We start from the raw sequence: 25,301 nt of genomic DNA, 5'->3' as shown, positions 1-25,301 counted from the left end.
TACAAATCAACTTCCAGAGAACTGAAATGATGTGTTTTCAGCTAGTACAGTGTCTCTTTCAGTCAGAGACCAAAATTACTCAAATCAACTAAAAAACAGAAGAACCACTGAGGAAAGCTGTTGCTTTTCCTACCTGTCTCGGACCACAAAGATTTTTTCCAGACAGACACCAAAACATAGCAATGCAAGTGGCAAGACTTTGCATAAACATGCAAAACTCATTAAACTTGGTCAATGAATCTAACTTGGCGTCTGCCAGGTATGTTTCTTAACACTTGCATTGTACAGGAAAACAAAACGCAAGAAACCCCTAAGGAAAACTGAAGTCTCCAGACTGATCCAAACTAAACTCAGAGCTGATGAAGGCATCCCATGCCTCTATTGAAGACTGCATGCAGCCCCCACCTCTATTGAATATTAAATGCTGTTTAAGCATAACTCTTCAGCTTTATCCATTACATTTCCACAGAAGATACATTTTAAAAATAAATATGAACAACAGTTGCTCAAAACAAGAAATTCCAAGCAATACTAGGAGGTTAAAGGGAAAACTGCTCAGGGTTCTCTGCCACAACAGGTTGTACTCTGTACTGCGAGGATGACCACTTCACTTCCTGCTTTACTGCTGAAATATCTCTATCCTGCTAATATAGATAAGAAAGTCGTTAAATATTTTTAACCTATAAACCCACATAACTATGGAAAAATGAAATTTCTATCAGTACTGCTTGTTTTTATTTTTCCATTTTTATCACTTGAAACTGTAAAGAAAAAAGGAAATGAGGCGGATGTAGAAAGGTGGAGGTTGGGGAGTAGTGGGGTTTGTTTTTCAACAAAATATAACAGATTGTGAAAAGGTTTTAAAGAATTAACTTGGAAATTAATGTATTAGACTGACTTGGATACTAAGCTAAGTACCATGACAGCATTTAGTGAAAAGACAGTATAGCTACAGACACAACATGGTTTATGGCCAGTGGATGCTCTTATAACAAAGCTTTTGAGATTACAGGATTAGTAGACAAAGACAATTGAACACAAAAACTTCTGCAGATACTTGATTAAATCTTAACACCGCAATACAGCTGAGCTTTTTATTATGTTATTGTGTACAATAATGAATTGAAGTAAATAGAAAGCAAAATAGGGATATCCCACCCAAGCAAAGGATCTCCTAAGATTTCAACATCCAAATCTACCTTCTGAAAAAAAACTGTAAGACCCTTATAAGCACACTGTGCCCAAGAACAACACTGGTGCATTGGTCCTCACAACCAAGCAGTGCAGCACTGTAGGGGCAGAGGTGCAAAGCTGAGACAGAGCACCCACAGGATACCAGCTCTGGGAAGAGGAAGTGATTTATTCCCAGACCTGCCCACATCCCCCTCCCCAGCCTAAAATGACCCTCAGAGTTGGAGCATACCTTGTGCTTTAATTTCACCCAGAAGGTGTTCTGGGACAGCTGTGCTTCAACTCATTCTATTGTGGAGCAGGTGTGGACAATCAGGAATTACGCTTTAAAAGGTACACTAGATCCAAGCCCAAACTATCAGACAAAGTGCAAATACACCTAAGAAGCCAGCCCATCTAAGGCCTGCTAAGCCCATTTGAAAAAACATGCATGCAAAGGGGATTTACATGCACCATCAAAGAGATATAAATAAATAAGAGTTAACACTGAGACTGTGAACCATATTTTACCAAAGAAAAATATATATTTGAGTAATGGCCATGATAGCTGATGTTGCAAAACACTACGAGCAAGACACATACATGATGTGTTAAAGAAAACAGTTAATATATTGGTCTGATGACTGGCTACACAGTTTGTATATGGGAAAGATTTTGAACAATAGCTAAGTAACAAACAAAAGCAGCCAACATGCAATAACTGAAACACAAAAATCAAATGAAGAATCTACGACCTTCTTTTACAGGTTATGGTCAGGAAAATTATTCTCATGCAAGGAATTAAAGAAGTTACTTCAGATAAAGCCACAAATTTAACTAAAGTTATGAGCTTTAAATGAAAGTTACAGAATAATTTTGCTGTGCTATAAAAGAACAGCAAACATGATCAAAGTAATGGAGTCAAAACTGTTTTGAATACATTGCACAGACAAAGAAAATAAAACCCTCTGTATTTCATCAGCACATATGTTGATTAGAGCAAGACTGAAATAGATATTTAAAAACTTTCAGTAGCTTTTCTTCAAAATAAAATACATCACTAACAATGTAATGTTAATGTCTCATTCTACAAGAACACATGCTTTTTCTAAGAATGATAAACTACTTCTTCTAGACATAGACACACCTCAAATCTCTCAGTCAACTCCATTATTTACAGCTTCAAGCTCCAGAACAAAATAGCAGCTAAAAAGATTCTCTGCTCCTGCTTTACTGTTAACCTCCCAGCAGAGCTCTGACAACACTTAACAGCGCAGCACATGCAATGTTTTGGTTGTATTAGAAATTATCCTGCTCTTTTTTCACAATCTCAATATACTTTAACGATCAATTAATGTAGTTTATTCAGTGCAAAGTGGTCAAAGCAACAAACATTAAATGAAAGCGCTCCTCTAATTACTTACTTATGTCAAACATAAATTTGACAGCAAACAAAAAAATAGATTTAGTATTAATTAGATTTTAAAAATACCACAATAAAGTTTACTGTTTTAATTTAATTATGTCCAGCTGTATTTAATCTTCTTTTGCAGCCAGTTTTAATTATCTCCCTCTCTACTGAAATTCAGGCCCAACTTTTCATCTACCTGCTGAAGCTTTTCACCAAGTCCTGGTGTCCTGACCTCTCCTCCTGAATGTTTCTGAACAGACACTTCCAGGTTTCCCACCACACATGGTCTACTGTAAGATGTCTCTGCCTCCTGTCCATCTGCTTCTATTTAACCCCGCAATCCTATTTCATCAGACTTTACCCCCTCTCTCCCTATTTTGCCATCCAACTTACTTTTTTCTCCCAGGACTGCCTCTGAACACAGCTCCTTCTCTAACCCCAGGCCTCAATTTCCCAATCCCCTTTAGTCTCCAGTGCTACTTTACAGTCTCACTTTGCTTTATTCTGATCCATTCCCTCCAGAAATCAAAGGGATTTCATTAAAAAAGAGACAAAATCTGATAATACATGGGTAGTGAGAGCATGACAGAGCCATGTCCCTTGCTATCGGTTATGGGGACAAACACACAGAAACCATTAAAAAGAAAACTTTGCTTTAACTCTGGGAATGAAAGACCTATCACATAATCCTACCCTCTTCTGGCACATAAAGTATTTAACACAGGATAAAATATGAAATAGCACACAAAACCCACTAGAGAATGAGAATACAAAAAGCAGTTTAGAAAATGAGTAATGCTACAAGAATTTATGTATATTTAGCAGTATTTAGGCTAAGTGGATTGATGAAGAAATACCAGAGGTACAGATGTATAGACCTTTCATAAGCAAGAGTTTAGAAGAAACAGTCTGAGCTACAAGTAGTCACATTCTTGCGATTACGATAAAGTATGTATGATCATACAACCACCTACAAGGTTCAGGCACACAAAAACACAGAACCTGGATGTATTATAGCTCATATGGATTCCACAGATTCTCTTTGCAATAGCAAGAAGAGCATCAAATCTTAATGCTTTAAACCAAAGGCCTTTTCTTCCCTCTTTGTGCATTCTCAAAACAAGGGCTGCTCTGGCTAAAAGGGGATAATCTGAGTTGAAACCATAGCAGTTTTTAATGCTCTAGCACAAAGAATCATGCTATAAAATGTATTAATAGAGACTTGATATCCAAATTAAAGCAATCACCATATAAAAGGAAGAGAGAAACTAGGGGATTTTTCCTTCTACAAACACTTTTTTGTAAGTAATTCATAAGCTTAATTCTTGTATTTGAAGTGTTTCAAAACATGCCTGCATTATTCTTGTTTCAAAAAGAATATCATAGCAAATAAACAGTAAATAATGTCTTACAGAGGTTCTGCTTTTACCTCGAAAATTGACTCATGAGAAAATGAAAATCACTGTGTAATGCTATAGCAAGGATGGGGTGGAGATAAGAGGGAAATGTGAGAGGATATTGTTGAACACCTCCATCACACAGTGATAAGAAAATTGCATTAAAAAAAAAAACCAAACAGAAAAACAACTAAACAAAACCCACCCAATTTTAAGTCTTTTTCCTCAACTCCATATCCCAGTGGACAAATTATTAACACACCAGTAGAGTTATTGTAGAATCCATAGGAAAAGAGTCTGAGGAGCAATGCAATGAGGGTGACCCTCTGGCTTTCTAGCAGAGAACATTGGTTAAGCTGTGCTGGAGTGTTACTGTGTTACAGAGAAACTCTTCTGAGTTAACACACATTAAGCCATAGGTACCAACACATGGAATCAGAAAGTCTAGGACTATCATTCAGTAACATTTACTATGAAGAAACAACTCCGTTCTTCCCAACTGTCTAGGTGAACAAGGATTTTTTCTAATACACAAGAAGCAAGATCCAATCACTAAATGCTGAAATGAGAAAAACACAAATGGAATTAACTATGAGGATAATTACTCACTGCAATAGCTCACTAGGAAGATAGTAAACTCATCACCACTTTAAGTCTTAAATTAGAAATATACTCCATCTTAGTTTAACACATACATTCAACAACTGCAGAACATGCAGCACAAGTGCAGCTCCCAGGACATGATGAGCTGCCTGCCTCTCCCTGAGAATATACAAAAATGAGAGCTGTTGTCCTCTCTGCTCCCACAGTGATACAGAGACAAAATGTATGACCAAACTGCTGATTAAACCCTGCCTAGTTTCAGTGCAGACTTATTTCACAACTACTAGGCTTAACACAAAGGCTAGTGTTGCATGGCCAAAACAGCCTAAACATAACTTTTTCTTCAGCATCCCTAACACTGATGGGCCCTGAGGCTGGGATGCATTTCTAGTGGGAAAACCTTAGCATTCCAGTATCCTGAACCACTTTACATATCCATTCACACAGACTGTTACCTCCCCTGGTGCTGCTTTGCAAACGTGTGAGAGTTGTAAGAGCAATACATGAATAACTTCCAAGCAGAGCTGCTTATTATTAATGCAAACTATTCTGAAGGCAAAAGCAAAGCAGCATTAGGCAGCAAGACCACTGCCATTAAGATGTTTGCCTGCAAACCTCAAAATTATTTCTGAAGTACCCAACCGACTTCTCTGTCTGTTTCTTTCCTGTCCACTAATCATAAAAGTAATTTTGGGTACATTTCCTGAAATTATAGGTTTTGCTAATAGTGAGTTGCAATTTTACCAGATGGCTGGTGTCAGCTTCTGGCAAAATTGTAACGTGATTTCTTGGACTAAAACTACAACTCAAATGTTGCTGAAATACGGAACAAACAAGCAGACACACAGAAGAGCATAGACATCAAAAAACAAAAAAAGTGATTTAGAACACAGGGCAGAAAAGATGGACCAAAAAAGGTCATCTTTAAGTGAAGTGGGCTAACATATAGAGCTAAATTTAGTCTTGAGAACAAATAGCAGCTAAATTTAGTCGAATTTAAAATTAATTTAGTTATATAAAAACAGGATGAAGGGCAGGAAATTAACACAAAGTACCAAACTGTCCCCTACCTCAGGGCTGTTTGAGAAAAGTCTTCTAATATGAAGCAACAACATACAAATAGATGGGAACATATATACCCTTTACACCAAAAAGCATTCTAGTGGTTAAAATGACAGAGGAATTAAAGCTGAGAAAAGTGAGAATCAAGAGCTGTGATTACTATTAAAGAACATTTTTCTCTGAGTGATAAAAAACAGTTGAAGTAAATATCCCTTTTTCAAGCAGCTCCTATATCACCACTAATAAGCAAAAATAATCAACTCCCTTTACTCCCAAGAAGCTTCAATGTACAGAACAGTACTTTAGAGCCTCTTAATAATGACTAATGTTGTAAAGGAGAAGCAATGCAGGTTATGCCATGAGAAGTCCAATCTCACTATTCTGTTCAGTTAAAGGCTTCTGCATCAGACAAACCTAGAAATTACTATAACGTTATGGTAAAAATTAAGAATATTTTACTAATACTAAAATGCCTTCCCTTCTTTTGAACTTTATACTTTTTTATATTGTTCTAAGCAAGATGACAAGAGAATTAAAACCCCAAGTCTTTCCAAGTTATCAACAACAAATTTTACCTCAAGATCCACAACTGATAATACTTATTCCAGGCTACTGCCAAAAATTTATATTTTAATTTCCTGTTTCAGTTGCCTATTCTTAAAAAAAGTTTGAAGGACAAGGCCTGGATGCATTAGGAAAAGCATTGCCAGGAGGGGAAGGGAGGTGGTCCTGCCCCTCTATTCAGCCCCAGTAAGGACACCTGGAGTGCGCCAGTATGTCCCGTTCTGGGCTCCTCAGAACAAGAGAGACATGGTACTCATGGAGAAGGTCTTGTGGAATGCAACAAAGAAGATGAAGAGGCTGGAGCACGACTTAGGAGAAAAGGCTGAGACAAGGGGGAGGGGGAGAAAAGAAAGGAAGGTGCGTGAAGGGAAGGTGCGTGAAGGGAAGGTGCGGGAAGATGCGGGAAGGGAAGGTGCGGGAAGGTGCGGGAAGGTGCGGGGAGGTGCGGGGAGGTGCGGGGAGGGGAGGGGAGGGGAGGGGAGGGGAGGGGAGGGGAGGGGAGGGGAGGAGAGGAGAGGAGAGGAGAGGAGAGGAGAGGAGAGGAGAGGAGAGGAGAGGAGAGGAGAGGAGAGGAGAGGAGAGGAGAGGAGAGGAGAGGAGAGGAGAGGAGAGGAGAGGAGAGGAGAGGAGAGGAGAGGAGAGGAGAGGAGAGGAGAGGAGAGGAGAGGAGAGGAGAGGAGAGGAGAGGAGAGGAGAGGAGAGGAGAGGAGAGGAGAGGAGAGGAGAGGAGAGGAGAGGAGAGGAGAGGAGAGGAGAGGAGAGGAGAGGAGAGGAGAGGAGAGGAGAGGAGAGGAGAGGAGAGGAGAGGAGAGGAGAGGAGAGGAGGCTTCATCAGTGTCTGTCAGTATCTGCAGGGAGTGTTTCAAGAGGATGGAGCCAGGCTCTGCTCAGTGGTGCCAAGCAACAGGACAAGAGGCAGTGGGCAGAAACTGATGCACAGGAAGTTCTACTTGAATATGAGGAAGAACTTGGTTATTGTGCAGGTGACCACGCACCACAATGGATGGTACAGAGAGGTTGTGGAGCCTCCCTCACTGGAGATATTCAAGAACTGTCGGGACACAATCCTGTACCATGTGCTCTGGGATGGCCCTGCTTGAGCAGGGGGGGTTGGACCAGATGACCCACTGTGGTCTGTTCCAATCTGACCAATTCTCTGATTCAGCTATCATGTAGTCCTACATGCTAGGGAAAAAAAAGACTAATTCTATCAGTACTGTTAAAGCAGATTAGAGTAAAAGGCTGTAACATAAGATAAAGGCATTTCTTATTTGTATTTAATTCACCAGTTATAAACCAAATTTCTGAGATAAAAAAAGGTAGCTGGGGTCAGATTGGGGTAGAAAACATGCCTCATGAAAGCAACACAAGATATAAACACTGGTGTATTTTACCATTTTGGTGGGAAAAACCACAGCTCAGCCTTATTCCTGTGAGGTTGCTCTAAAAGAACAAGAAGCAATATATATTTTATAAAGAAAGCCTATCTGTCCGCAAAACCAATTCACATCTTTTAAAATGTTCAGCTGTGAACATTGTATCAGATTTTTGCAGTATCCACTGAGCAATACTGTCTCCGTTCTGAATGCTGTACTTCCAAAGATGAATTCCAAATTATCTACTTTCTTCCAGAGCTAGTCAATGTGTTAGCGTAGGAAAACATATAACCACACGAAGGCGATCATATGCGGTTCTTTATTCAAGCGCGCGGGACACAGGGGTGACGATACACCCAAATCTGATGTCCAAAGGATACAGAGTCGATTCGTGATTTTTATAGTTTAAATTATACACATGTTAACTAACCCCCACCCCTAGATACTGATTATCCTATTCCTTAGTTACTATCTTAAATCATACCTACGCTTCTACCCTGATCCACACTTGATTTGGTTAAAACAATGCTTCTCAATTATCCCCTGAGTTGCAGTCACACTTGATTCGGTCATTACAATAGCATGGAGCTGTTTACAGAAGCTGACGCTTGTTCCGAGCTAGCTGCGTCAAGTTCCAGTTGTACGTTCTCTACTTTCCTCCCCCTACACATTACTCAATCCAGAAATTATATTTTTTAACCCTCCACCAACATTCCCCCCTTTGAAAGTATTTTCACTCTAATATACTAAGTGTAAATGCTTTCACTTAATACAGTCCATTAGGCTTCAGAGTTCATACTGGATGTTCATCTTCAAATCCTCTGTTGTCATAGGCTTTGTCCGGGATGTTGTTGCGGATTGAAGGTGCTGGGTTCCGTGCCAATGCCTTCATTATGGTCCTGTTCCAAGATGCTTTTTTTTTGTATCTCTCTCTTCAGGATTCTGTAAACTAACTAAATTACTAAAAATATAATCAGTAAAATTATCAGATTTTCAAGGATAGACTTTATCCATGAACTCACATTCCATCCTAATCCTTCAAAGATTTTACCCAACCAGCTAGTAGCTAAATCCTTTTGTTCCTTTTGTGCCTCATGCTCTATTTGTTTTAACTGGCTGATGTCATGTTCTACATCTGCAGTTACATTTGGGATGTGGATGCAGCAATGGTCAATTTGTCCCTTTAAATATCTACACACTCCGTGTTCTTTCAAAAGTAACATATCTAAAGCCAAACGATTTTGCAGGGTCATTTTGGTGGTGGCCTGTAATTGCACATTGAGTTCCCTAAATCCCTCTCGTGTGATTCTTGCTAATCTGTCTACCTGACCTGTGAGTCTATATAGCATTTCTCTATTTTGATAATTTGCAATGGGACCAAACAAGGATTCTAGGGCCCACCCAATCTTTACTCCACTAGAGGGTTCCTTCCAAGTGTCATCTGGGTTCTTGTCTTCTGAGACGTCTCGCTTTGCTTTTATTTGCAAGGCTTCACTGCTCCTGTTAAATGGGAATTTCTTCCAAATTGGACATAAAGTGGGAAGGCCCAGGGTGATTTCTCTTACCTCCCCGTCCATAGGCAAGTGTGTTGTCCATGTGCCATCACTCATTGCCCATACAAATGGTCCTGGACTTCGAATTGTACTCTTGCTACATCCTACTATAATCTTAGAATCTATTTTGCCTTGTTTGTGTTTAATTTTCCTGCAGGCACAACTAATTCGTAAGGCTATTGCCAATGGTGACCACTGTTTCATTTCCAGGTTATCAGAGGTGCAATCATAAATTTTCTTACATACCCACCAACTTACCTTATTTGCCTCTTTCTGACTGCTAGTATCAGTATTCGTCACTGTGGGATCTGTCTCATTTTCAGAGCCTTTCCATTTAATGCACCAGGGTGTGCTTTCCATATATTGGAATTTCTGGAGGATGCTCACAGAACATGCACTGTCCCAAGGTTCCAGTCCTTTCCAATCTTTCTCTTCACATTTCTACACCACAACACTTTCTGTAGCGTTGTCCTTGATCTTTTGATAGCGTAGAAACCAACACTGCCATTTTGCAAGGTCTTGGTCCTTAACCCACCACTCTATGATTTGTCTCAATTTGCCATTACTAAGAATGCACTCTGACTTTCTCATGGGTTGCATATAAGAATCTTCTGTTATCTTCTAGTATTCTCTGACTACCACCCTTGACTCTGGTACTTGTTTACAGTTAATTGTTTTGTTCCCTCCTATTTCAGGTAATTTTGACGTTATTATTCCCCAGCTTACTGGGTCCCCTGCTGCCTTTGGTATTGGCAGACAGGCCGTTATTCTGCTGGTATTATGCATTTTGGCAAAGTCTCTGACCAATCCAATCATTACATTCTCAGCCCGAATTTCATTAGAAATTTCTATTACTTGTGTTTTTGCCTGTATCTCTCTCTTCATTCTAGAATGAAGAGTTGTTAGTTGACCCTTCTGTATCTCATATCCCAAAGTAACAGCAATCTCTACAGGTGACATTAGTATCTATGAAATTAACATTACCCACAGGAAGAGCATGAGCACAGTTACCAATACTATTTGAACAGTTACAGACGTTTCAGCCTCAGCTTTGTTGGTCCAAAAGTTTCTACAGCTCACGACTGGACTCCATGAGGGACCTTCTTCACACGCGTGTAGTGTATCCAGGGTTCCACTCCAGCTACTTTGACTGCTGTAAAGGTGGTTAGCAGTACCTGATGGGGACCAGTCCACTTCTCTTTTAGTGGTTCTTCGTTCCAGGTTTTGATGTATACTTCATCTCCTGGTTCGATATTGTGGACTGGATTCTCTAGGGCCAGTGGTCTGTTCCACACGAGAACACTTCGAAGCCGAGCTAGAGTTTTCCCGAGGGACAGAACATAATTATACACATCTTGTTTCCCTGTGACATGAACATTTGGATTGGGGTTAGGAGATTCATATGGTTTCCCATACAATATTTCATAAGGACTAACTGACATCCCACTCCTAGGCTTTATCCGAACCTTCAGCAATGCGATCGGCAAAGCCTGTGGCCACTGCAGTTTGGCTTCCTGGCATATTTTACTGATCTGTCTCTTCAGTGTCTGGTTCATTCTTTCTACTTGCCCACTTGACTGGGGTCTCCATGGTGTGTGGAGGTCCTAAGATAATCCCAATAACTTGCTTACCTCTTGTACTACCGTGGCTATGAAGTGTGGGCCTCTGTCTGATGATATCCCTAGGGGCACCCCAAACCTGGGAATGATTTCCTGTAATAACCACTTAACTGTTTTCTTTGCTTGGTTTGTGCGACAGGGAAGGGCTTCTGGCCATCCAGAAAACGTGTCAACCCCTACTAACAGGTATTTGTATCCCCGAGTTTTTGGCAGTTCTGCAAAATCCACTTGCCAATAGTCTCCTGGTTCTATTCCTATCTGAATTCTGCCTAACTGTGCCTGTCGTCTAGCTACGGGATTGTTTTTCAGACAGATTTCACATTTAGACATTACTGACTTGGCCATTGTTTGCATCCGTACTGAGATTAGGTATTGTCTTAACCACTTTACCAACGCCTCTGCACCCCAGTGACACTCATTATGTTTTACTTGTAAAATTTCTCTCATTACCAAAGGAGGTACCACTATTTGCCCTTGTGTGGTTACATACCACCCTTCTGCGTTCTTCTGTGCCTTCAGCAGTTGGGCTAGTCTGTCATCTTCGATTGTATAGTTTGGCTTAGGAGGCAAATTAAATTGAGAGATATTAAGTCTTGATGGTATCAACGCCATTGTTTTCTGCACCTCTCGCGCTACCTGACAGGCTGCCCAATCTGCTTTTCGATTTCCTTCAAAAATTTTGGAGTTGCCTGATTGATGTGCCTTGCAGTGCATGATTGCTACTTGTTCAGGTTTTTGTACTGCATCTATCAATTGTAGGACTGCATCTTGATGTTTAATATTTGTCCCTTGGGAGGACAGCAGTCCTCTTTCTTTCCATAAAGCTCCGTGTACATGCACTACTCCGAAGGCATATTTGGAGTCAGTCCAAATAGTCACTGTCTTCCCTTCACTCAGCTCGAGTGCTCTGGTTAATGCGATTAGTTCTGCCCTTTGTGCAGATGTGTTAGGTGGTAGTGATTTTGCCTCTATTACTACATCAATTGTAGTTACCGCATATCCCGCGTATCTGGCTCCGTTCTCTATGAAGCTGCTTCCATCTGTAAAGAGTTCCTACTCTGGTTGCTCCAGGGGGACATCCTTCAGATCTGTTCTTGCTGAATAAGTGTGCTCGATGACTTCTAGACAGTCATGCTCTAATGGACCTTCCTCAGCTGTGGCACCTAGAAATAGAGCTGGATTCAAGAGGTTAGTTGTTTTTAGTGCAACATCATCCTGCTCAGTCAGGGTTACCTGAAACTTCATCATCCGGCTTGGAGAGAGCCAATGGCCCCCCTTTTGTTCCAGGACTGTAGTTACCATGTGTGGCACATAGACATCTATGTGTCTTCCCATTGTGAGCTTCCTGGCTTCCTGTATCAGCAGCACGGTAGCTGCCACTGCCCGCAGACATGAAGGCCATCCGGCACTTACGTTGTCGAGTTGTTTGGAAAAGTAGCCCACCGGCCTTTTCCAGCTTCCCAGTCCTTGGGTCAGGACTCCCAGTGCCAGTCGCTGCCTTTCATGCACGTACAGCTGAAAGTCTTTAGACAGATCAGGTAACCCCAAAGCAGGAGCAGTTGTCAATGCTTCTTTTAACTTCTGGAAGGCCTCTTTCTGTGGTTTGCCCCAGGTAAACGGCTGCGTCTTCTGAGCCTCGTACGAGGGTTTTGCAGTCAGTCTATAGTCCATGATCCACAGGCGACACCACCCTGTCATTCTGAGGAAGATCTGCAGCTCGTGTAGATTCTGGGGCTCTGGAATAGCACAGATAACTTGAATACGATTAGTACCCAGTTTTCTCTGCCCTTGTGAGATTTCACATCCCAGGTAAATCACAGTCTGTTGGGCAATTTGTGCTTTTTCTCTGGATACCTTATACCCTCCCATTCCTAATGAATTTAACATCTCAATGGTTACCTTTATGCAGGTCATTTCTTCCTCTGTTGCAATTAAAATGTCATCTACATACTGGAGTAATAAATATTGGTCTCTTGGTACTTGCCCTTCTCTGGTCCAGATTTCCAGTTCTTTTGCCAGTTGACTTCCAAAGAGAGTGGGGGACCCCTTGTACCCCATCGGTAATCGAGTCCAGGTAAGCTGAGTTTTTCTTCCACTTTCTGGATGTTCCCACTCAAAGGCAAATAGTTTCCTACTTTCTTGGTCAAAGGGTATACAGAAGAAAGCATCTTTTAAGTCAATTACAGTAAACCATTTATATATCTCTTTTATGGATGCTAACAATGTATAGGGATTGGCAACCACTGGATGAATGTCTTTTGTTATTTCATTTATACCTTTTAAATCCTGTACAAGTCTATACTCACCATTGGGTTTCTTCACTGGGAAAATTGGGGTGTTGTATTCCGATTTACATTCCTCTAGAATTCGATATTTTAAAAATTTATCAATGGTCTTTGCTATTCCCTGTCGTGCTTCTGGTTTTATAGGGTATTGTTTGATTCGTACAGCCTTTGCTCCTTCTTTTAACTCTACATGTACCGGTTGTGCCAATTTAGATTTTCCAGGTACATCTGTTTCCCAGACAGAGGGAATTACTGCATCTTCTACTTCTTTAGGAATATTAGAAATTGGTTTTTCTTTTATCATCAAAATCTTTCTTGTCTTAGACTCCGGAATTTTCATTACGAGTTCACCATTCTCAAAAGTAATTACTGCCTCCAGTGCTGCCAGTAGATCGCGCCTTAAGAGCGGAGTTGGGCAGTCTGGCATGTATAAGAATTCATGGGTCAAGATCTTATCTTCAAAGCTCAATTCTAGGGGTTGCAAGAATGGCCGTACCTCCTCCTTCCCTGTGGCTCCAATGACTGCTGCTGACTTGTTCCCGATATACCCCTCAAGATAATTTAATACAGAATGTGTGGCCCCCGTGTCAATGAGAAAATCTACGTCTTTTCCTTCTAAATGCAAAGTCACCATGGGCTCCCTTGATCCTGGCTCTCTCTCATGTAAAACCATGACCCTGGCTACACTATCCAGCTGATGCTCACTACTTTGATTAAACATACTGTCTAACTGAGGCTGACCATTCTGGCTAAACCGGTTTGGACACTCCCTTTTCCAGTGTCCCTCCATCCGACAATATGCACACTGATTCAAACCTAATCTACCATGACCAGAACCTCTGCCAAAGCCACCTCTATTAACGCCACGACTACCTCTACCACGTCCCTGCCCCTGTCTCTGTAAAACTGCCAAAAGGCTTTGCCCCTGTTTCTTGACAATTTCTCTGTCCCTGTTATTATAAACTTTCCAGGCAACCTCTAGGAGTTTATCTAAGTTTCTTAACTCTTCCCCTTCCAGTTTCTGTAGCTTTTTCCTAATATCTTCCTGTGCCTGACCCAGAAAAATAAAGGCAAGCTGAGTTCTTCCTTGCTCACTGTCTACTTGAAGATCAGTATATCTTCTAGCTGCTTCCTTAAGTCTTTCTAGAAAGGCTGTGGGAGATTCTTTCTTTTCCTGTCGAATTTCATACAACTTAGACCAGTTCATACTCTTAGGTATTGCCTGTTGAACACCAACTGAAATCCACTCCTGATATCTCTTTAGCCTTAACCTATCCACTCCAGAGGGGTCATTAGCATCTCACTCTGGGTCTGCAGTGGGAAAATTATAATCCAGTGTCCTTGTCACCAAACCATTTCGTATGTCTTCTCTAGCTCTTTCTCTTGCTGCTCGAAGAACCATCTCTCTCTCTGTCTCATCTATCAGAGTGTCTAATATGACATGAATATCTTCCCAATCAGGGTTCTGAGTTTTCATTATCATCTTAACTACACGAGCTACCTTATCTGGGTTTTCTCTATACGTTCCGGCTGATTGTTTCCATATAACTAAATCAGCAGGTGAAAAGGGTACCTTTACAAAGACGGGTCCATTAGTTCCCACCCCTTGCCTTAGTGGTGCAATAATCGTTCTTTTTTGTTTGCCTGATTTTAATATACCCTTTCCTGCCTGAGGCCACTCCAGGGCTAGTTTTCCTCGTGTTCGGTGAGCTACTGGGGCGTCTAGTTCATTTGCTTCACTGTCACTACTTTCCATTCTATCTGTCTTCTTCACATTCCCCCTTTGCTTCCGCCTCACAATCACATTCTGGATAGGTGAATCTGGAAGGGGGGGGGGTACAGGGGGGCAGACGGGACAGAAGCTGGTGAACGAGGTGTAGGTGGGAGCGGAGGGTACCCTTGAGCTGGTGTTAGAGGGGGGATAAATCTTTCAGCGGGTGTGGGCGGGGGAGCAGGATAGCTTTGGGCAGGTGTATGTGGAGAAGGGGGGGTTCTCTGAGCAGGCGGAGGAGGGACCGGCACCTGGGCAGGCGGAGGAGGGGCAAGCGGAGGAGCGGCTGGCACAGGCAGAGGAGGATAATTACCTTCAGCAGACAAAGGTGGGGGTGAAACATATTGTGCTGGCGCGAGCGAGGGGGGTGTAAGAGAATCAGGTGGGGTCAGGGTGAGCGGGGTAGAACTTGGTGTTGAGGGGGCCGTGGTGGTTCCGGGAGCCATGGGAGATACCAATAATTCCGATTCCAGTTCATCTCTTTTTTCCCCTAAAATTTCACTTAAAACTGCATGTTCCATACAATGCTTATTTTGGATGCAAGCCAGACACTTATTATTCTCAAGCTTCATTGCTTTCATTTTGTCAAGCCACAAAACCGGTTTCTCAAGCAAGCACAGAAATAAGTCAAGATATGGTAATTGTTCTACCTTTCTATCTTGTGTACAAAGCGATCTAAGTTGCATAATAACCTTCACATCAAAAGACCCGTTTTTCAGCCACCTCTGATTTTCAGGCAAAGCGTATTTTGGCCAGTGAACATTACAATATTCAATCAACTTATCTTTTCGTAATTCCTGACCGAAGTTCCCCTCTTTCCAATGTGCCAACAAACAACCCAACGGAGAAGAACTTGGTATAGAGGCATTATTGCTGCCCAAAACCTCTTTTAACCCTTTTAGTTTCTCCATATTACAGATACATAAAAACCACAGATGCCGAACCTGCAATGCTTTCGCGATGTCTGACGGACGGCTGCCTAGGCAATACCACCAGGAATTCCTTTTGCCCAACCAAGCGTAGCTTTCGCTGCATCTTAATGGCAGGCCCCCAGACCAGAGAATAAAGAACCTTACCTCTCACCAGGGGTCGTTGTGAGCGGCGAGGGTCGCGGCTCCGATGGGCTCCCCGAGAAATCACCCGGTGCCGGCTGGAGCGTGATCGGGTCGCGGGGTCCTGGCTGCGCCCACAAGGTCCCATCTGGGTCGCCAAAAATGTTAGCGTAGGAAAACATATAACCACACGAAGGCGATCATATGCGGTTCTTTATTCAAGCGCGCGGGACACAGGGGTGACGATACACCCAAATCTGATGTCCAAAGGATACAGAGTCGATTCGTGATTTTTATAGTTTAAATTATACACATGTTAACTAACCCCCACCCCTAGATACTGATTATCCTATTCCTTAGTTACTATCTTAAATCATACCTACGCTTCTACCCTGATCCACACTTGATTTGGTTAAAACAATGCTTCTCAATTATCCCCTGAGTTGCAGTCACACTTGATTCGGTCATTACAATAGCATGGAGCTGTTTACAGAAGCTGACGCTTGTTCCGAGCTAGCTGCGTCAAGTTCCAGTTGTACGTTCTCTACTTTCCTCCCCCTACACATTACTCAATCCAGAAATTATATTTTTTAACCCTCCACCAACAAATGAACATGTTAAATGCCTTTGTATCAACATCTGATAAGTAAGATTCTTTGATATGCACTTCTCTACTTTTAATAAAAGCCAGAAATACAAAGAGAAACATACAGGCAGCATTTATCAGACTTGCTGAGATCTGCTAATACACTGGTTTGTCAGTATTTTCAGCATCTTCACCAGTAGAAAGACATAAGTAAAACAAGGTCACATACTAGCAGAACACATTCCCTTTTCCAGTGCCCAATTTAAAAGACAAAAAAAAAAAAAAATCCAAACCAATTACAGTCTGCACACGGTATTAAAGAAACAGTAAATGCCTTCTCATTAACCTCACATCTCCAGAACACTGCCTAGCACACTAGCACACATTGGTTCCTAACTATGTTCTCTGTGTCACAGAGAAGCTTTATGGCACTAGATTTAAAATCTGACCTTGCAGAACAACAAGGCACTTGCAGACAAACAGCATGAGTGAGTGCCAGGTTTAGAGGAAGATGATATCCCAGTATGTCTAAAAGAATCTGGCCCTGACCCAAACAGACTCTTAGCAGGCTCCACCGGAGAAATGGAAATGGTTGCAATTATTGTTATTTATTTAATGCCCTTAAAATGGCTCTCTGAGAATCTTATTTGAGTAACTGATTATGCAGTATGATTCAGCAGCAGGGTATCTGCTAACAACCTACAGAAACATAGATTTCTTCGCTCAAACCATTTCTGGGACCAAGAAAGTAAGTTTTTGTATTTGCATGACCAGAGGTAGATAAGAATCTAAGATGGCCTACAATATCTATGTCAGGCAGGCATTCAGACTTTCTTTCCAATTCTACAAAGCCATCAACTCTAATATCCCCTGTTTCTGCTCTACAATAGTTTCCTAGCAGGAAAGGTGTTGGGGGTTAGACTTGTTTTTTTTTTTCACTTACAGATTTTTTTTCCCATAAATTGCAAGGAGACGAACGACTGAGTGTTTAACTAAAACAAAGAAGTGGCCAAAGGAGATGGCAGCACAAGGCTACACCTATTGTTTTTGGGTCTCGGGGAGTTTCCCTCAGAGAGGGGAGATAAGGCGAGTTTTGGGGGAAGTAAAAGACAGGGTTGGAGGCAGCTTCGCCCTCTTGCTCTCAGCATCAGGGAGGACAGTCGGGCAGCTGTTTGCTGCGGGAAGAGTTCACAGTCATCACTCCGTCTCATCCTGGGAAATCTACCGTCATCTGCTCGTGTACCCAGGAATCCTGAGCTCACCTTCTCCTGCCCTGCTGGGCCAGCCCTGCCCCCACCGCGGCTGCATCCTCGGTGCTTTGAGGCTTTTCTGCTACTCTGTAGCCCTGCCCTGCTCTGCAGCTCCAGCTACCAGCGCAGAGCATCTGATCTCATCCCCTAGCCCGGGACTTTCCACCCTTTCAGCTTGGCTTCTCGGAGTCCCGCAGGGGCACCGAGATCAAACTGCCCCGGGCTTTGGTGAAAGAAAGCCCTCGAGGTTCCTGGTTCTGTTTATTATTAATGCTGTAGTTGTTGTTGTTTGTTTGCTTTGTCATATATACTAGTAAAGAACTGTTATTCCTATCCCCATATGTTATAAATGCCAGGACAATTTATTTCCAAATTCAATAATTTGGTTTATTAAAAATTCAAATCACAAAATTTGGAATCAAATCACAGAATTTTAAGCAATAATAAAAACCCCCACACAAACAGCGATACCTACTTGACAGAGTTTCTCCCAGGAAAAAGAGCCAAGGGTGACCCATAGACACGGACCCTGGCCGTCTGTGTCTCTAGCTGGGTACACGAATTTGCCATGTTCGAGGCTTGGTTTTTATACTCTTTATTCTGCCTCTGGCAATATTTCCCCATATTTCCCTTTGTTTCTTGGTTAGCTATTCAAACCCAAATTCGTCTCCAGTCGGATTAAAAAGAGCTCCCCTCCCAAGTCCATGTGTTAATGTTCAGTTTCTATGGATCCTTATAGTTGATGAATGTTCGAGATGTGGGTGATATTGCTTGATGGTCTGTGAAGGTGGCTCCCGAGGTGTGAGTTGCTGATACCAGCTCATCTCAACAGGTCCCCTCCCAATACTTGAGAAGGCTGCAAAGTCTTTTGTTCCCTTCTGAATGGAGACGCCTGATTTTCAGGGTGGTCAGTTTCACCATCTGCTGCAGAAACCTCCTAAAACATAGACTTTTACCTGATATAAATTTATACAGCTTTATAATTTTCCAATTTACCATAAGAACATGAATTAATCATCTCACGTTTTTCACACCATACCTCTGCCTGAAAGCCCTTTAATTTTCTAAATTAGAGTAATTTGGAGGGAGGGGATTTGAATTCTCCATCTCTAGGGAGGTCCTGCCCCTTCCTAGCAGATACCTGTCTTTCAAACCAAGACAAAATGTGATGTGACGACAAGGAGTAAAGAGAGCCATGTTCAGTGCAGTAAAGCACTGACCGTGTATACAGTTAACAGATAAATTATGTACCTGAACTACCAAATAAAAGAGATACTGATGCAGACAAATAAAAACAATTTTAAAATTAGAAACTGGGATCATAATTTGAGTGGATGAAAAACAGGTTATAGAGATTCTTTTCAGTGAATTATGTCATTTAAGATGCTGTTACTGCTCTGCCACAGGACATTTTCAGTGGAGCTTCACCAAAATCAACTGTGTCCCCATTATAAATGACCTAGGATAATTCGTGTTTTAATAACATATTTGTGCAGTTTATATGTATAAAATAAATGTAACATGCAAGCCGGGGTTTGCAATGAGAAAAATCGGGCAAGCCCAGGCTTGTAAAGATTGCTTTTCAGAAGAACAAAACCCTGACTGGGTGTAGTTAATGGTGAAGAACTACAGCCATTAACCAGAAGAAAAGACAACGGAGCAACTCGTTCTGAGCAAGGAGGATGGTTGATTGCTCGGTCGTTAAGAGTTATCTCGGCAACTGCATAGAAGGAGACACACCTCTGTTCATCAACTCAAACCCCAGCATTAGTATTCATCTGTTCCCGGAATGTCTATTCAGCAAAGTAAGGAACTGAATGAAAAACTGAAATGATTTGTCATCTTTCTGTGGAGAGTTGGTTTAACGGGTGATTTTGCTGAATAGAACAAAGAACGGGCTAAATAAAGACTATTTAAGGGGACCCTGAAACGGGTAAAATTTGTGAACAGGGGAAGGTCACAACGGGTGTGGCTACTGTTCACCCAGTGTTGATCCCGGGTTATCGGCACTGCACTTTCGATTGCTGGTTTGCCAAAATTTTTGATCTGTAATTTCTTTAATTTCTTTAATTAATAAAAATTATTTTATTAATTTGGAAATTGACTGGCCCGTTATAACACCCCCCTTCCTCATTCCAGAAAAAATACTCAAATCAATTTTATCTCACCAGTTTCCTCTACCATAGGTGGTGTTGCTGGCACTAGGTTAAGAATGACAGATATGAACTGTTTGAAGGACAGCAGATCTTACACCTTTCCAGAAGAGATTGTTAATGATTAGGGACCAATTAACATCTTACACCACTTCAAAATAAACACCTTCCCATAAACTTGAAGCCGGACTCTTCAATAAAAGCAAGGCATGCTTTACTGCTAGCATTATGGATCCAAACTTGACTGCTGTCAGGAGTCTCACCAACCCACCAGTTCACCACAGTTGGCATCATTTCTCATGCCTATACAGAAAGAGGCATGCAGAGCTAAGACAGTTTCTTTCCAACAATGAGCCCATGACACAATAGCAGCTGCAAAGAGGAACAGCCCCCCACATCACTGCCTTAATCTACCTTTACTGTAGGCTAATCTATGTTCCTGATTTTTCAAGACTCCTGAAGGTGAACAGCAGTCTCTATCTTTCCCAGACAGTGCTAAACAGCATCAGCTGTACTGATCAAACACAGACTGCACCACTCCCCATCCAAACCTGGTGCCTGCCCTGGCTGCTACACCAGGTGTATCAAGTTTCACAAAGGTCATTTGCCATATTTTGGAAGCAAGTAGATAGTTGCTCAGGTCCTAGTGAAATATTGATATTCAGGAGAAATTTGCCAGATTGCTGGTAATGGGTGGAAATCCATAGCAGCTGAGATGGTATAATCTGTGAGACAAAATGGTTTGTCTGCTAAGTGCCACAAGAACCCACAACTCAACAGGCAAGGGAAAAGTCAAATCTTGTTGACAAAAAAGAACAGAGCTCTGGATCCACCAAACACACACAAAGTACATTGTTGGGTTCATTGTTTATTTTCTAACCTAGAAAAGCTGTTAAAAACAAAATTCATAAAATAATTGATTTAATACAACTTTTGGGGCCATTATCCAGATAATTCAGAATGTTGTTTTATCTATGTAAGAGTGATGTGTGGAACAGTCCAGCTGCAAAGACTTGCGTTTCACTCCAACTGTTTCTACTGACAGAACGCCAAATTGGATGACTTTCTGAATAATATATTGGTTGTTGATAGCAACAGCACCATCAAAAACAGGGCATTTATATTTGTTCTTACTGGAAAACCTAGCTGATTAGGTAATGTCCTATGACATAGCTTGAAGCCTGCAAAATGGACCTTACAGTAACTTTCTCACTGAAGCACCCCAAAAAGGCTTTTAGTAACTGTAAGGCTCTCTCACTAAATAGCTCAATTTTTCAAAAAATCTAGTCCTCCACTGAGAAAAACAGAATATAGTACAGGCAATGTGAAGTTCAAGTTGTCCCTCACAGCCTTCATGTCAGTATGTATTTTAATTTTTCTTATAATCTACACACAGGCTTCCATGTTCTCAGATGCAGGGATGACTAACAAATGGTACCATTCTATCCAAAGTTCAGAAGTCACTTTTTAGTCACCAAGACATAGGAGTCAACTACTTGCTCAGTTGAAGCAACAATTAGGTATGAAGTATAAAACATTACAAAAAATGCAGCTGAACTTTTTAAGGTATTTACATTTCCATTCCAATCATCTCAACACCTGGGAAATATCTAGCACACCAATTTTCTTTCTTTCTTCAGTAAGAATCCTGGAAAGAAACTAGGCTCTAAGAAATGCTTTCATTTCCTGGTGAATTCCTCATAGATTTTTATCAAAGCCTAGCAAAAACATATTTTCTACTTGTAATAGTGCAGAGTTTATGTACTGAAATCCATTCCAACAGAGCTCATAGCCATTCTCAAAGGTATTGCAGTCAACATGGAGTAATGGCACCAATGAGGTCTACAGATCTGTAGTTACTCCTCAGAGATTAGTGAGCTCAAGTATATGTTTCCAAGATATCTCATCAGCATGGGTGGGCATTGACCTAAAACCCCCAAGCTCTTTTAGGCACTTCTGGTATATTTTTTCAATATGTTAAAATACTACTTTGACATCGAAAGTACCAACTGTTTTGGGAACATGGCTGTTTTCAGCAGCAGCTCCTACACTCAGTTTTCACTTCTCTGTTGAAGAACGGACCATTTTAAAAATACTGATCAGCGTAAATTTATTGTGGGTCTTCTTGGAACTTCTGGCCCAAAGCCACTTTTCACAGACTGCCCAATTAGTCTTGCATTCCTTGATTTTTGAGTCTCAGGGGTGGGGGCAGAGAGCAAAGAAAGCCTGCTGCACATCTGGCTTAGAGCTGAAACTGTCATAGAGAGCAACATCTGCCACTCCCAGCTCTAGGGCTCAACAGAAAAAAAAAACAAACAAAAAAAACAAAACACTTGAAATCAACAGAACCTGTTTTAAAGGACTTGTTACAAGGGGACAGGAGGTGGCAACCTAAAAGTCTGATCCCAAGCCCATTCAGTCCCAGATTGTGGTGGTGGGTTTTTGTTAAGCTGTTTTGAGTTCCGTATCTCAGTGGTTCTTCACCCGATAGGTCAAGTGCCATCCAGGCATGTCCCCCCCTTTGTCTACCTCTCCTACCCCTGCCCTGTCCCTAGAAGCTTCGGTCAGCTGTCCATCTTTCCCCTGACCCTGCCCTATGTTATGGAAAAACACCTGTCCATCTGTCCTGGTGTTATGAACGAAAAAAAAAAAACCAAAACAAAACAAAACAACAAAACAACCACCCCACAACTGACCCTCTCCTGGCTAGAGTAACACCCCCCACACCCCAGACAATCTGAGCAGGGAGAGCTGCCCTGAAGGAAAGTTGCCTGGCAACTTTTCCCTACCTAATTGAAATGTGAAAAGAAGCTGCCCACACCTAGATAGCCCTATTGTCCTTTGTAACTACCTCATTTAGCAAGAGTAACTTCGGCTATGACCAGGACAAATGCATATGCATTTGGATATGCAGATAGGGCAGGGCCGCCCCCGTGGATCCTGGGAGGTTTTTTTGGGGGATACTGCACCCCGCGACAGGAAGCTGGATTCGTCAGAAGAGAATTGGATAGTGCCCTGGCTGAGCGGGGAGTGGATGCACCTCCTGGCCTGGTTTGAAGATTGGCCATGACCTGTGAGGAGCCTGAATGGAATGGGAACCGGCCAGCTGAGCTGACTGATGCAGAGAATGGGAAACTCTTGAAACTTTTCCCTGAGGGCAAAGAGCTGACTGCCAGTGCTCTGCCTTCTGATGGTTGACCAGAGAGAACTGCCAGCTGTTTCTATGGGAACAAGGACTCAGCATCCACTGGGACAGCACCTGCTCCTTCAGATGGCTGCAGTAGTGTGGAAAACTCCGATCGGACTTTGCAATCCTGCTGATGATTTTAATAATGAGCTGATCACTTTAATAAAGAGCTGAATATTAATAAAGGCATATGCCCTGTTCTTTTCAATTGGGGGCTCGTCCGGGATAGCCACGCCCACAAAGGACCACCCCCGAAGAAGGCGATCATCTGCTTCGAGGGATCCTTGGGAATCGCTGGCTATCCCCGGACCTTGACATCAGCGTGGGACCAAGCAGCACAGAAGAACGCAGGATCGGCCCTGGGATCAGCGCTGGATCGGCCCTGGGATCATCGTGAGACCAAGCAAAGAAGAAGAACGCTAGATGGGTGAGATAAATCCGTGGCGGAAATGGGAGGCGAGTGAATGAGTGCTTGAGTGAGATGGGGGCCGGCAGCTCGGACCCCCAGAGCGAAAGTGGACCCCCTAGTATCGCGTTTCCGGTCTCCCGAGAGGGTGCCGGCCGAGAACGGGCGGGAAGCGAATGGCATAGAAGAGTGACTGAGGCGCCTCCTTGGGGGAGGGCCCCATCGAGCGTGCAAAGGCTCTTGAGGTGTGAGATTAAGATCCTCGGCAGGGCAGGTGAGAGGTCCCTGGCAGGGCTGCCCCAGAAGGCAGATGAGAGGAGATCCCCAACAGGGAAGGTAATGTCCCTGGCAGGGCTGCCCCAGAAGGCAGGTGAGAGGTCCCTGGCAGGGCTGCCCCAGAAGGCAGATGAGAGGAGATCCCCAACAGGGAAGGTAATGTCCCTGGCAGGGCTGCCCCAGAAGGCAGATGAGAGAAGATCCCCAGCAGGGCAGGTGAGAGGTCTCTGGCAGGGCTGCTCCAGAAAGCAAGTGAAAGAAGATCCCTGGCACAGCAGGATGCCCCATCAGGCAGGTGAGGGATGATCCCCGGCAGAGCAGGTGCAAGGTAATGTCCCTGGCATAACAAGACAAGATGCTCCAGTAGGCAGGCGAGAGAAGATCCCCAGCAGGGCAAGTGAGAGGCCCCTGGCAGGGTTACTCCAGAAGGCAGATGAGAGAAGATCCTCAGCAGGGCAGGTGAGAGGTCCCTGGCAGGGCTGCTCCAGAAGGGAATTGAAAGAGGATCCCTGGCACGGCAAGATGCCCCATCAGGCAGACGAGGAAAGATCCCCGGCAGAGCAGGTGCAAGGTAATGTCCCCGGCATGGCAAAACAAGATGCCCCAGTAGGCAGGTGAGAAAAAGTCCCTGGCAGGGCAGGTGGAAAGTCTCGGGCAGGGCAGGATGCCCTGACAGGCAGGCAAGGAAGATCCCTAATAGGGCAAGTGGGAAGTCCCTGGCAGGATAGGGCATGATGTCCCAGGAGGCAGGTGGGCTGTCCCCAAGAGAGTTTAAGCATATCCGGGCAAGCAAGTAAGATATCATTAGCAAGCAGGAAAGCAGGCATAAAGGTGAGGAAACAGACAAGAAAGCAGACAGGCAAGCAAGAAGGAAAGCAAGATTTATGAGCAAAAAAAGGCAAACAAAAAGAGCAGCCAGATAAACAAAAAGGGAGGCGAAGGGGACTCGGCCGGAGTTCGGGTGTGAGGCTTGGCAGGACGTTCGACCTCACCCCGGCAGGGAGTTCGAGTCTCCTAAGCCTAGGGGGCAAGGGGGGCTTGGCCGGAGTTCAGGTGTGAGGCTCGGCAGGACGTTCGACCTCAGCCTGGCAGGGAGTTCAAGCCTCCTAAGCCTTGTAGGAAAGGGAGGCGAAGGGGACTCGGCCGGAGTTCGGGTGTGAGGCTCGGCAGGACGTTCGACCTCACCCCGGCAGGGAGTTCGAGTCTCCTAAGCCTAGGGGGCAAGGGGGGCTTGGCCGGAGTTCAGGTGTGAGGCTCGGCAGGACGTTCGACCTCAGCCTGGCAGGGAGTTCAAGCCTCCTAAGCCTTGTAGGAAAGGGAGGCGAAGGGGACTCGGCCGGAGTTCGGGTGTGAGGCTCGGCAGGACGTTCGACCTCACCCCGGCAGGGAGTTCGAGTCTCCTAAGCCTAGGGGGCAAGGGGGGCTTGGCCGGAGTTCAGGTGTGAGGCTCGGCAGGACGTTCGACCTCAGCCTGGCAGGGAGTTCAAGCCTCCTAAGCCTTGTAGGAAAGGGAGGCGAAGGGGACTCGGCCGGAGTTCGGGTGTGAGGCTCGGCAGGACGTTCGACCTCACCCCGGCAGG

General features: G+C 43.3%; 2 protein-coding genes across 9 annotated transcripts in view; both read right to left on the bottom strand.

Annotated features, from left to right (window-relative positions):
* FBXW7 (F-box and WD repeat domain containing 7) overlaps positions 1-25,301 on the bottom strand; it is a 250,761-nt gene that overhangs the window by 128,804 nt on the left and 96,656 nt on the right. The window lies entirely within an intron of this gene.
* On the bottom strand, positions 7,886-17,130 carry LOC134563456 (uncharacterized). 2 transcript variants are annotated; one of them, XM_063421377.1, is made up of 2 exons: positions 15,888-17,130; positions 7,886-10,499 (listed from the first exon to the last, which is right to left on the bottom strand). In XM_063421377.1, the coding sequence occupies exon 2, from the start codon at positions 9,494-9,496 to the stop codon at positions 8,537-8,539; it is 960 nt and encodes a 319-aa protein (XP_063277447.1). In that variant the 5' UTR covers positions 9,497-10,499; positions 15,888-17,130; the 3' UTR covers positions 7,886-8,536. The 2 variants fall into 2 exon arrangements, with proteins under 2 accessions (XP_063277447.1, XP_063277448.1); XM_063421378.1 differs by having other exon boundaries at positions 7,886-10,451.

The sequence above is a fragment of the Prinia subflava genome, chromosome W (genome assembly GCF_021018805.1).
Source record: "Prinia subflava isolate CZ2003 ecotype Zambia chromosome W, Cam_Psub_1.2, whole genome shotgun sequence".
Classification (NCBI taxonomy): Eukaryota; Metazoa; Chordata; class Aves; order Passeriformes; family Cisticolidae; genus Prinia; species Prinia subflava.
Note: the sequence above shows the minus strand (reverse complement) of the source record. Positions and strands in the feature narration are given on the sequence as shown.

What these genes read in the sequence shown, in the direction of transcription:
- LOC134563456 (XM_063421377.1), bottom strand. Translation starts at nt 9,496, where the DNA reads ATGGAAAGCACACCCTGGTGCATTAAATGGAAAGGCTCTGAAAATGAG.